The sequence below is a fragment of the Epinephelus fuscoguttatus genome, linkage group LG2 (genome assembly GCF_011397635.1).
Source record: "Epinephelus fuscoguttatus linkage group LG2, E.fuscoguttatus.final_Chr_v1".
Classification (NCBI taxonomy): domain Eukaryota; kingdom Metazoa; phylum Chordata; class Actinopteri; order Perciformes; family Serranidae; genus Epinephelus; species Epinephelus fuscoguttatus.
The window spans coordinates 26,947,447-26,961,421 of NC_064753.1; the positions used below are offsets into that span (position 1 = coordinate 26,947,447).

The 13,975-nt window shown below is 40.8% G+C and overlaps 1 protein-coding gene across 1 annotated transcript; it reads right to left on the minus strand.

Moving 5' to 3' along the window:
- Window positions 1-530: 530 nt before the first annotated feature.
- Window positions 531-12,359, minus strand: hnf4b (hepatic nuclear factor 4, beta). The gene is given in 16 exon segments (XM_049562544.1): window positions 531-595; window positions 798-884; window positions 1,286-1,435; window positions 1,664-1,733; window positions 1,853-1,958; window positions 1,960-2,116; window positions 3,479-3,531; window positions 3,533-3,619; window positions 4,686-4,768; window positions 4,902-5,057; window positions 5,722-5,828; window positions 7,322-7,360; window positions 7,363-7,409; window positions 9,584-9,680; window positions 9,683-9,717; window positions 12,265-12,359. Coding segments are annotated over 16 exon segments (1,434 nt in total).
- Window positions 12,360-13,975: the final 1,616 nt, after the last annotated feature.

Consider the following 13,975-nt stretch of genomic DNA (forward strand, 5'->3'; position numbering starts at 1 on the left):
CTAATGCTCTGTATGCGGCTGACGAGAGTGCAAGCCAAGCACAAACTGTATATGCCAGTCAGTGAAATGTAAACTTTCAGAAGACTTCCCCCGTCTGTAGAGAGGCTCCCCCCTCCCTCATTACATTAAACCACTTAGCTTTATGGGATTATATAATGTTATATAACTTATTTCAACAGCAGAGATTCATCCACTGATTGGGTTCAGGCTGAATGTCACAGACCTGATACCGTCTAAAATGGAAAGAGAAGACGTCACTTTTTAGCTAATTTCTGTGATGCATGAGTATTTTTTCAAGAAAGCATGAATGCTTAGTCTTAAGAACGGAGGAATTAACATTCAATATCTTGTTTAGATTATACGCTCTGTTGTGGATATGGTTGCCATCGGCTTCAGGGGGGAATGAAGGACGGATTTCGGTCTCTTTTATTTTAGGGATTCAGTAATTAGATGTAAAAACAAACAGAGTAGCTAGACAGAGACATGGTGTCATTATCTAAAACACACTTTTGTCGTAAGGTTATATTGCATCATTGCAGGCATTCTAGGTCACTGCGCAGCTGAGCACCCTCATCCCGCACCAGGATGAGGATAGCTTGTGATAGTGCATGTTTTCTTATGACTGATGTCACTTATGAGATTGTTTTTTACTTAAATCCTCATTATACTGATCTGACTCTTGCAGTAAGCCCAATTTGGCCATGATACTTGAAATACAACTATTTCTAGATTCTGACAGTACAAACCTTTGACCACACAAGTCAAGGTCTTTATTTGCAGAGACAAGCTTGACTCACAGGGGCCAAAAAATGTGTTTCTGAGCAGGCTTTGTGCGCCCTCTGCTGGCAGGTTCTGGGACATTCGCTTCAGCTCCATATCCAGGTCTGTCACACCGGATGTGATAGGAAGGAGAGATGCTTATGCTTAGTTACAGTATAGCACAGTGCAATGTAAACCTATTTGCATATGTCAGTAGTTCTATTTTAAATGCTTTCCAGATATAGCTCTAAGTTTTTATTTATCTTTGTGATGTGTTGAATGTTATTAATTCTGTTTCATGTGTTCCTGTATGAAATAATACTCAAATTTTATTCATATTCTGTTTCATACAAAAGAGCAACACTGGATAAAAAGATGTATTATTAAATGAAGGATTGTTGTGGCATAACTTTTGTTGGTCCAAGTGAACAAAACGAGTTTTCCCTCATTAGTGAGGAACATGCAATGTGTAAATATGTGGCTGTGTGTTTATATGATTGTCTGTGTTCTGTCTCGTGCTCATAACACCCCTCCACTCCGCGGTTGTTTTTGTCCTTGAGGTGTGTTTTGGTGTGGACAGGTGTCTCTGGTATGCCGTGGGCCAGTTGGCAGCATCGCCATGTCTGTACACCTCTGTGCCAGTCTGTGGGGGCAGCAGGGAAGCCACTTGAAAGAGCTGTGTGAGACAGACAGACATCAGCAGTGGCATTTAGCACATGAGGGTTCAGTGTCTATCAATACATTTCAATTTCATGTAAACAAAGTATGATGGTGAAAGACAGTTAGACTTGAAAATCATCTACATTGTTGCTCATTTAAAAGTAAATGCTGCTTAGATATACAGTGCTTTATAGTGGTGTGTGTGTTCAAAACTTTTGTGATAGGTTGAACTGTAAATACTCACATGTTGAAACGTGAGAGATGAGAAAGCTGAAGTGTGTAGGTGAAGCTCTTTGCTCCTTTTGCTGTGAGAGCTCAGTGTAAACATACAATTACATAATGAGAGAGTCTTGATTATGACACCAGCACAAACTCAGTGCTGTTAAAAATTAACATACTTTGCATTTTCAATCCATTTCTTGCTAGTACATACTGCAACAGTGTCTCCCACCTGTACGCAGTCCCTGTCCTGTTTATGGCTCCCTCCCTCCTGCAGCAGGTTGTCTCTTCTGCTCTCACCCAGCAGCTGTGCTACGTGGAGTCTCCACCATCTGCCAGGCCACACTTTGCAGGGGAGGCAGGATCGGCAGGAACACCCCAAATCTCCCCTGCTGCTCACAGGTTGCCTCTTGTAGCAGCAGATGGGCCTGGACACGCAAATGTCGAAAAACCTGAGAACTCTCCGGACCCAGACAGTCTGCGAGACAAAGGTAAGAGGACATACACGAAGCAGGAGAGCGCACCCTGTCAACAAAGGGCTATCAATGTCAGGGAATCAGGGAATGATTAACACTGACATTGCTCAAGAAGGGCAAGCCTTCATTCATATAAGATCATGAAGACAAGAATTGTGTAATGAGTAAAAAAGACATGAATGAAACAAAGAGATAAGGTTTAATTGCACTGTATTATAATTACGTATGACAATAAAAATGTGAGTATAATGTTTTGCAGGCACAGAAGTTAAGAAGTGTCTGTTATTGCACCATTTTTGTTTAACAGTGATTAATCAGAGTATCAGCCAATTATGTTGAGGGAGTCCTTTGCAGTTGCCAGTATACTATTGTAAGTTTACTTTTCTCCATATGACATGAGATGACAGATAATGTAGTAATGAGTTGAAATCCAGTTATAGATCTCTACGCGGCCCTCACATCCAGCATCTAGTCTTGGGCAAGAGTGTTTCCTGAAGTCTGTAAGTTGTTATTTTTAAATCAGAAAAGAATTTATTTTCTGGCCAAAGCAAGCAGTTTTATTAAGATGGGGGAAAAATTAAACCATCAAGAGGCTCCTTTCTGGGAGACTGTAGGAAAACAGAACAGGGTAATTTTAGCTCCAGTTCATAAAATGGGATTTAGCTCTTTAGTTACAGGAGATAAATAATTATTACTACTACAGACATCTTTGTTTTGCTCTGTTAGCCAATAGGAGATGTCGTTAAATCATCAAGCCAAAGTATTATCATTTGAAATAAAATATCAGCAGGAAACATAGTATAGTCCCACGTATATGTAAACTACTTTTGTATTGTGGAAGAGCTTTGTTATCGGTAATTGTAGTCAGAACGGAGAAGTTTCCCTCCATCCTGTATAGGTACAGTAGTGTTTTTCACAGTAAGAATGAAGTAGAAACTTTTTAATGGTGATGACTGAAAAGAAATCAAAGTTCTGCAATAATCCCAAGCCTAGTTTTATGGAGGCTATCACTGCAAGGCTGTGGGGCAGAGTTGAATCAATCCAGTCCTCAGGCCCTTTGGTCCCCCAGCTTGCCTCTACTGCTTCTGCCTCAGGTAAATGGGCCATTAAGTTCAGCAGGCAGCCACCTGACTGTCAAGAAGCTCACCACATGCTATATATTATAGTATTAGAGAAATCTCAGTGAAACATGCTGAAGCCAGACAACTCAGACTAAACTAAGGATGCAAAAGGCAAGGGAAATAAACACACACAAGAGAGAACATCAAAAGAAGTTATTCTTTGTCTGGTGCGATGGATGAGGACATGTAGCAGAACTGAAATTACAATCCACTGTCTCACTCTCACAGACTGACTGGACTGACCTGGGGCAAAGACAACAATGGTTCTGAGGAAAGTAAACTCTTTGTCTGTGAAGTTTGACCAGCTCCTCCTGGATTCTGAAAGCCACTATAGACACCTGTAATTCTGCACCTCTCAGGGGGATCACAGAGTCATTACCTGCTCAATAAACATAAACACATCCATTCTTATGCAAGATATTTCAGCATGAAGATTACTGTAAATACCTGCAACACTTAAATGGACAGTTCAACCCAAAATCAAAATACATATTTTTCCTCTTACCTGTAGTGCTACTTATTAATATAGATTGTTTTGGTGTGAGCTGCCAAGTGGTTGTAGAGATGTCTGCTTTCTCTAGAATATAAATATAATTAAAAAAATGTAAATGATAGCTAAAAAAAAACAACATTTGAAAAACTCAACAGCATTGTCTCTTTTCAGAAATCATGACTCGGTTACTCAAGATACTCCATAGACCTTGTTGTGAGCAGTTTCATGTAGGAGCTATTTTCTTTCTGCTGAACTAAACCCACCAACTGTATTATTGCACAGAGGGAAGCATGCATCTACTCATGGACAAGAGGCTTGTGCCAGTGCTAGATGTAAACATTAATGGCATCCTCCTCAGCTGAGCTGTAAAGTTAGCTAGCTCAGTTGTGCTAGATGAGCTAGCAGTAATAAAAATAATAAAAAACTTTATTTATATAACACCTCTCAAACAAGAAATGCAGCACAAAGTTGCAACAGCGTGAAGCGTAAAAAGAAAGAGTTTCAGGCCTGTATCAAGAGTTAAATGCTAAAGTGAACAGATACATTTTTAGCTTTCTTTTAAAAATATTTAGCAAGCTAGCTTCCCTGATATCTGCAGGTAGTGTGTTCCACAGCTTTGGGACATAATTGACAAAGGCTGCATCCCTGATCTTCTTCTGGCTGTTGCTGGATGTAGATGCACACGTCCTTGTGCATGGTGATGTGGTGCACTTTGAGCACCACAAGCCGAGTGCCATCTACACCCATTATATTTGAGAGAAGGCAGACATCTCTACAGTCGTTATTTCCAACACTCAGCAACTTACAAGAAAGCAATCTAGACTGATAAATAGCACCACAGGTAAGAGGGAATATATGCATTGTTGATTTTGGGGTTATTGTCCCTTTAAATCAAATAGTAACCTTGGCACATAAATGATGGTGAAGTACAAAAATGCTTTATCTTTTCTTCCTTGAAGAATGAGATTGTAATAAGATAAAGAGCGTCTTGCTGCCTCGAGGAAAAGATGTTCTGTAGATTGGGTTTGTAACAGACCTACACACCAACACACACAGGCTTCATGTCACATACCAAAAACCTGAACGGACAAATGCAAACACCGTGTGAAACAAAGTACAAAGCTCTGCACTGACAGAATCTTAAATTCTTTAGGTATTTGGTCCTCTTTGTGCTCTGTCTTCCATCGGGAGGGTACACAACTCTGGAATGTGCTTTTCCCCTTCCACCAGCAGGAGGAGTTGCTGCTTCATGGACTGGTACACGTCTCCCACGCAGGCTGTCTTCTTGGTGTTGATGTCATGACTCCTAGGTGAGACCAGAGCTGGGAACTGAGAGCAGCAAAGCATAATGTGAGTTCACAATGGTCTCAGGTGATACCGCAATGTGGGAATGAACCTTTCCAGAAGGTGTGTGAGTGTGTATATGTGGAGGGAGATAAATGGGGGGATGAGGAAGGTGATGATGCTTCTAGGTGTATGAGTGCTTTGGCACTCGGAGAGCTGCGAAGGTTAAAGCAAGACAAGGCAGGTAGAGGAGGTTTTTCATGGACCTGGGGTAAACAATGCTGGATGGAGACCACACAATCCTAGTAGTATGTGCTGTAGTGGCTCATTTGCCAATCATCTAATTTATTTCTGTGCGTTTCTTTTACATGGAAAAGCATATATCTGGTTGTTATTATGCATTTGAAGGTAACTGAACATCAGCACACAATCCCAGACCTAGTGGTGCAATTAAATGGGCTATGATTAGATGGGGTCCCTCGGCTATTTTGTTATTTCTAAGAAGTAACTGAATCCAGCCCACAGCTAGACTCCCCACACAGTTTAATGGCTGCCTGTCTAAAATGTACCATGTATCTTCGTCTCTGGTCTTAATCCACATGATGTACAGAAACAGGTAAGGGATTTTTGGCTGGCATGTTTAAGAAATATAAGGGTTAACTCCTGATGCAGAACTTTTTATCTGAGATCTTAAGCAAAGGCGTTTTACCTGTTGCACACTGGCCTCTGCCCACAGAAGCACGCCGATGGACAGAGCGCCCACTGTCTGTCCCTTGGCTCTGTGACTGCTGATGCAGTGTCTCTCATTCTGAACAGCTGGAGATTAAAGAGAGGAAAGAACCATCAGAGAAGTTTCTTGGCTTCTCCAGACTTCACCTCTGCTCTCCACTTCTCGACTTGCCTCGGCTGCAAACATCTCCCAAAAGAAAAGACCTACTCTTTGCCTCCACAAAGTCCCTCTATTCTCTGTGACATTGAAGCTGCTGTTCGTGCTAACATTAGCCATGCCAAATGTTGCCTATTACGCAAATGTGGCAGAAATTAGAAAGAAAATCCCTTTTTTTCCAGGAGCCTCCTGACGTGTGTCTGTTTTAGGATGGTAGTAGTAGTAGTGTAGTAGTGGGGAGTTGTGGCGATGTGGTATGATTGGGTAGAAAAGTGTGTCTTACATTTTATCCTGGGTGTATAAATGCTGTGACTAATCTCTTTGTGTCTTCATTTTTCTCCTCCTTTCTATTACTTATCCACCCAAAGTTTCTCCCTGATAAAAAAAAAAACAGTGATTGTGAAGATAAATATAGAGACAATATTTTCTGATCCATCCTTTTAAGTATGAAGTACAAAGTTGTAGAAACTGTTTAAATCCTGTTCATCCCGTAGACCTGTGTTTATTTGATATATTTTTATTTGATATTCTGATGTTGACAGAAGCTTCTAATATTTGCCGCTGACAATAAAAAGTGGGCGTGGGTGCCTGGATGCTTGATGGTGTGGATTATGTTTAGTGGAAGAGATGTCATCACATGTTGATGACCCCTCTGTGAGAGTCATTAGAAACAGAGCAATCTGGATGGCCCCAGACTGATTCCAATATGGCTCTACAAAGTCAGACAACAGGGCCGAGTGTTGGAGTAATCAGTCATCAGAGCTGTCCTCTCAGCAACCAATCAGGAGCGTATTAATCAAACTAGAGGAGGAGAAGGAGCGGGAGGCGCCCTCTGCGCTCCACTGACATGGTCCTGCATGACAATGTCCCAAATGAATCTTCTGTGGAACATCAGGAGTAAACAGTTTCAGGGAGCGTGCTCGGAGGAAAAGTACAAAATGACTGGCTGCCGGAGGAGTCTTGTTTAATGCTTTACTTATGTGTTTCTACCACAGCTGCACTCCTGGCTTCATTTGAAAGTGATATTACAGCATGTTATGCAAACCAGGCGAATTAGCGAAGTAAACATTTAAATTAGTAGCCTTGGCCTCCACTTCAGGGGGTTGTGAGCAACATCTTTCCAGAAATCTGCAGAGCAAATATTTGCCTATGCTCAGCCATGTTAATTATTCATGTAGAGGCTATTCATGGCTCCTCTGATAGCATCTCCTTGCTTATGTGTGGGAGTCAGTGGAAGATAAGATGTACACACTGCACATAAACACACCCATTGTTACTCAAGGCAGACACACAAATATTTTTCTCTCTATTAAACCACCCCGATCCCTTGTCTTTTCATTAAAGTGGACATGACATGTTCAGAATACAAGGTTCTTGTGGTTTCATTTCATTTTAAAATTTTAAACACTGAAGGTCCAATAACTTCCCTTACTAATTCCAGTCTTGAAACATTAATGGAGTGACGACACTGGTTCTTTTTGTCTTAGTCCACAGTACACTGCGTGTTGAATCTGAGAACGCACAGTGTACAAACACAAATGCACACACTATTTAACACAGCTGTTGGATTATATTAAAAGAATGCTCCGCAGATGCAGCATTGCACGTTTTGTCTGACTCACATTTAAAAAAAACAAGCTCAAAATCTACGCAGCAGAGCCAAAGATATTATCTTTTCATTCTATGCATTCTTCTTCGTTCCTCCACCCCCAAAACCTGGTGCCTACATTACCCATAATGCAACCCATCCACTAGCCATTGGCAGGAGCTAATGTAACCTTGAGCCACTAGCCACAAGCAAAAATGAGAAGCAGGCTACAGAGATCTGGTAAGCTCACTTCTTTCTTCAGCCCCAGCTGATGCTGACTCAAGTGGTATAGTTTGAGGCAATTTATTAAACTTCACGCTGCTCCCACTGAAGCCACAAGATACTTTACAACTTTTTTTTTTTTTTTTTTTTTTTTTTTTTTTTAAAAATGCAGTAGTACGCCACAACACCTGTAAACAGACTGATGTTGGAAATCAGTGGAGTTCCCCTTTAATATTTGTCAGAAGAAAATTACAAATGTTGAATATTTTGAGGTTTAGAAATAATTGAGCATTTACATGAATTGATCTGGCAACTCACCGTGCACTCAATTGCACACAATTTTAATGCAAGCTTGGACATGACAGAATCTGATGGCTCAATCACCTGCTCACATGGGAAAGTAAGACCCTACAGCAATATCTCACCATTGATTTAGAGTCCTCTGTCATTATATGTATGAATTTGTTTCCATGCCTGGACTGGTCCCAGTGACAAGGACCTTCAGGTTGCTTTTCTATTACGAGGTGAAGTTTCTTCTATGATACATCTCACAGTGGGTGATAACTTTAACACCACAGAATAACCTGTCACTTCAACTTGAATAAACATCTGTTTTGAGTTTTCAGCATTGTTATTTCTGCTGGTGGATAGTGGCTGTAACAAAGACCTACCTGTGATATGATGGTGGATATTAAAGATCCAGTGTGTAAGATTTAGGGGAATATATTGGTAGAGATTGAATATGATATAATAAGCATGTTTACTTTAGTGTATAATCACCAGAAAAAAGGAATCATCGTCTTTTTGTTACCACAGAAGGAGCTATTTATAGCTACATAGAGAGCGGCTCTCTACCACGGAGACTGTCAAGTTGCACTGCCATGTTTCTACAGTAACTCAGAATGGACAAACACGACACTAGCTCTAAAAAGGGCCATTCCAATTTTCAGGTTTTTGCATTTTTGTATTGACCGTCATATTTACCAGCCCATCCGTGATGATCAATGCTGGAAATACAAAGTTTTTTTTTTAACTTGACACTGCTTTATTCAGTGTTTTTACAGGTTTAGATTACTTGATAATTCAGGTCCTGGTGAAAACCTCCTAAATGTCTGGATCAGAAATAAGGTAAACACATTTAGTTAGAGCAAACATTAGCAGGTGCTGGGCTAGCAGCCTGTCTCTGATGTGCCAAAAAGCATAGGAAATGCACTGATTTGTAATGTGGAACTGCTGTATTCAGTGTTATAGCGGTTTGTTTTGGAGAGAAGGAGACCTCTGCGGATAATTTGGATCCCAGTAAAAACCATCTAAACATCAGGATCAGAAAAGGGTGAGCACACACAGCAGGTACTGGGAGAGTGGCCCATTTCTGACATCCATGAAACTGCTTTATTCAGCATTTTTAGTCACCAGGGGGTCTCATTTATAAGACAGTACAATGACCCATACTAGAAATGTACGTACAGACAAAAGCCAAAAATGGTGTGCCCCAAAAAATATTCCACAATTTCTACAGGCTTCCACCTGATCATCTGCGTCGCCAATTTCCCATCGCCAAAATGTTCGTAAGCATCGGCCAAAGATTCTTCCATGAAGTCTGCCTTTATAGAACACAACATTTGTGTGGGAAATGGTGTACGCCACTTTCAGGCCTCGTTCTGTGCGTACGCAATGTTTATAAATGAGACCCCTGGTTTGTTTGTTTTGAAGAGGAAGAGACCTCTGCTGATAATTCGTCTCCTTCTGCAATCTTCACCACTAGATGCCACTAAATCCCACTACATCCTATAAACTGGACCTTTAAGATATAAAATGAGTAAAATGTAGGTGAATAATGATCCGTGGTACTGAGGAAGCTTCATGCTGACTCACCTATAGTTGTAAGTCTGGTTGTTGCAAATGCTCCTCCTAAAGAAGCCCTTGCAGCCATCACAGCTGGATGCACCGTAATGTTTCGCTGTGACCCTGCCTGAGTCCTTCCTCCATCGGGCTATGACAGTGATGAGGTGAGTGGGAAGTATGTCAATATAAAGATACAATATATGGAGAAAATGGAAAAAGTTTGAAAAGAAGACAAGTGATAAACATGAGCAATATAAGGGAGTAGGATTCTCTATGACCTTTAAGACATGGACCTCTTTTATTTGGTTGCTAATGAATAAGTAAATACCTCTGAGTCTAATCTAATAAGCCCCACAAGCATCTGAGACAGATCACATAGCTGAGAGAACATCAGCTTTGTTAAGAGCAGACAGGCACCTTGACAGAGACGATCATTCACGATCCCTTTCATCAGCGAAGGCACATAATGAATCTTTTTCCACCTCTGTGAACAGAAATAACCTTGTACATGGACAGAACTTTGCAGCAAGGTGTTGATTGAGAAGTTACAGCCCTTTAGGAATCGGCTGAGCACTGTTTCATAGGTCTGGCAGTAGCAGTGGAGATGATAATAAAAGCAGGGTTATAGGTAAAGATATCACTGCTCTACGTGGCTGCCAGTGCCATGGGCCGTGGAGGAGCACTGCTACTTATTACTCAAGAGGAAGAGGAAACTCCCCATTTAATTAAAGCAGTCAGAGGTCAGCAGCAAGCCAAAGTCCACTACTCTCCTCTGGCTAATTTTACATTCAGCGTTCTGTTTGAATTTATTCTCCTTCCATGTTGCTCTAAATTGCATCCTGCCAGTGTTTGATTGCTGCAGGACTGTCTGTCTTAAAAGCACTGACCATCAAATACACATTCATGGTGCAGTGTTCCTGTGCTGATGCTGGTACTGTACAGACCGCAGGCTATAATGTATGTAAATTGCATATTTAGTTTAGGGAGATGAAGCAGCTAGGGATTACAATTTAACAAGGAAAATGCTTTCTGTGGTCAAAGATCAGTTAGATTGAATTAAGAGATTAGAATACATTTGCCTTGCAGTTATCTGGATTTGAAAAGCGGCCTGTTGGTAAAGCTTCTTCATTTAAAGTGGCAAGGAAAAGGGCCTGATTCAACTCAGCTGAGCCCTAATTATAATGATGACAGAGGATAAGATTATGGAGGAAATTAGATCAGAATGTAAACTAATGTATACTGCTGAAATGATTAGTTGAAGGACAGAAAATTAATCTGCAACTACTTTGATTATTATTTTTTTCATTTAAATTATTTCTGAAGCAAGAACATCAATATATTACCTGTTTTCAGCCTCTAAGCTGTTATCATATCATTGCAAAGTGTCTCTGGGAAATTCATTCATTCATTTTCCGTAACCACTTATCCTGTTAGGGGTTGCAGGGAGTTTACCAGCTTATCCCAGCTGGCATTGGGCGAAAGGCAGGGTACACCGTGGACAGTTCGCCAGACTATCACAGGGCTGACACATAGAGACAGACAACCATTCACGCTCACATTCACACTTACGACCAATTTAGAGTCACCAATTAACCTGCATGTCTTTGGACTGTGGGAGGGAGCTGGAGTACCCAGAGAAAACCCACACTGAAACAGGGAGAACATGCAAACTCCACACGAGGGCTCCCCCACTACTGGTACGAACCTGAAACCCTCTTGCTATTAGGCAACAGTGCTAACCACTGCACCAACATGCTGCCTCTCTGGGAAATTGTGAAGGCCAATTGGTGGATCAAACAATTAATCGACAAAATATTCATTAGATAAATCAGTCATTTGATGCATCTCCAACATGGCTCTCTCTCTGAGAATAGTAAGTGCTGCTATGGGCATAGATTTTGGGGGACACATAGGAGACATGTCCCCCTAAATATTACACACATGAATTTGGCCCCTCCTCAGTAAAAACATGAAAGCAGCAGAAGACTTTTATTTTGACAAACTGCTAGAGGGCAACTTACAGACACAACAATGCCTCCAGTTAAACAGGGGGTGGCAGTACGGAACCTCAAAAGCAATGGATGCAATCTAGCCTCGCGTCACCAGGCTCTTCATGTATGGGGAAGAGCCTGGTTTCCATTCACTCTGAATTTTGTCTGGATTCTGGTTCCGGTCTAGAGAGCGGATCCGGAATTCACTACATTCACCAAAGTAAAAGTGTTCACCAAAGTAAAACTTTAAATTCTGGAGCACCATTGATTTACAATAAAAGAAAAAGGTTAACTTAATGGCTTGGGGTTTTTCTTGTAAATTATATTCTTTAAATTAAAAAGTTTCGCCGCATTTTTATTAGCTTGGTGCTTTTATTTTGACGGAAAGGCACATCCATCGAATTCTGGATCCTGTCTCTCTCGCCCTGGTTCTGGTTCCTTACTAAAACGGCCACTAAACGGCCCCAGACTAGTTGCAATCTGCTGTAAAACAGGAAGAAGATGAAGCAACTACGCAAGGTTGAAGCAGGAAGTGGCATGATATTTACACCATAAAGTGACGCAGATAAGGCACATATTGTTACATAAAAAAATCACCAGAAAACTTGTTTGAGAGGACCCTCACTTAATATGTGTCTGCCCAAATGTTGCATTGCTTCAGTGCCTGGATTTAGTGACAGCTGATGACACTCAGGAGGCCTTTGCTTTGATCAGGGGGATCTAGGTGATGTTGTCATCACACCTGTCGTACTGGTTCATAGTGGTGTCAGCATCATGTTTAAATGTTCACTGTCTGTGCTGCTATGAGTGTACATACGCCAATGTAAGGACAGTCCCAGTAAGCTCTGTGGTTCAAATTAGGCTCTGTGGTTTGAAGAGTATTGAGACTGGTTGATATGCAAACTCCACTGATATTCACCATAACTTCCACATCATCCATTTAGCTGAGTTCCTCTTTGTCATAGGTATTGCCTATGTGGACTGAATACCTTTCCTTCTTCACAGTTTTTGGCAGCTTTTTTTGTCTTCTTGATCTACTCTCTAGGTGTCAAACTCATTCTAGTTCACGGGCCACATACAGTCCGATTTAATCGCAGGTGGGCTGGAGCAGTAAAACCATTGCCTAATTTCCTGTAAATAACAGAGACCTACACATCTTTTCCCTTTTTTTGTTTAAAGAAGTACATTTAAAAAAGATGCTAATCCATCTACAAAACAGATGACAAACAGCCTGTGACGTCTTCAGAGGAATAAATGCAATTTCAATAATAATTCTCAGTACGTTTCCCTTCCTGCATAGTAATCCTTATATCACCACACCAAACTGAGGTGAAAGAGAAGAACTGAATATTGGTCGGGGTGGAAAAGCCTCTGAAGCAGCATTTTGCACGAAGAAAGCTATTCACTGTTTAACTTGCTCCTGAAACCTTTTAGTGCATCACTATTAGGTGTGCAAGGTCATCCAGTGGGCCGGACTGGACCCTTTGGGGGACAGGTTCTGGCTCCTGAGCCGTATGTTTGACACCTTGCTCTCGGTGTTGAACTTCTTCATAATGCCACTTGTAAGATTTTGCAAGCTACTCCCTGATGGTCCACTTAAGTGACGACTCAGTATTGAAATCTGGCCCCACTGTCTATTTGTTTGTCTCTTATCAGTAAAGCATACACAGGGGAGAGTTCAGAGACAGGTTAAACTCACTGTGAAGACCAAAAACAGATAAGACCTGTGAGAAAAGACATGTGACTAACATGTAATATATTCATGACTAGCTCATTTTATCAGGAAGATAAATGTCATCAAAAAAATAAAAAAGTCAAGTCCAAAGGTTGCATGCTGGGATGTCTGATCGAATTTTTGCCGCACATTCACACTGTATTCTCTTACCTTGGACAATCAATACGGCACAGAAGAGTGATATAGCACAAACAAACACAGCGGGAGACTCTTTATAAGAGTATGGACGATGGCTGATTAACCTTACCTTTAGTTTTAAGGTAAGTGATATTGTACAATGCCATCACATGGGGTGAAGGTGACATTTGCCTTCTTCTTTTTTTTTTTTTTACATTTTGTTTGTTTTTTTTCCCCCATCCCCGTAGAGTATTTTACTTTCATGATGGAGAGGGACTTCACTCAATTTTTCACCTTTGCCCTTTGGAGCATGCCATCAGATCTTTGGTGTTATTGATTAGTGCTGGAGTCCCACTACATGTTTACAAATAAAGTTAATCTATATCTCTTTGATTCAGATAGCACATGTATTTGAGATAGTTTGGTTGTCTGTTCAGTCACTAGTGAAACTCCAGAAAAGTCATTATGGCTTAGCAAAACAATTTGCTCTGCATTCTTCAGAAAACTCAAACATAGATTATTCCCAACAAAGATAATTTTTAATTGAAAATAAGTTTGTATTTATTATCTTTGTGGTAA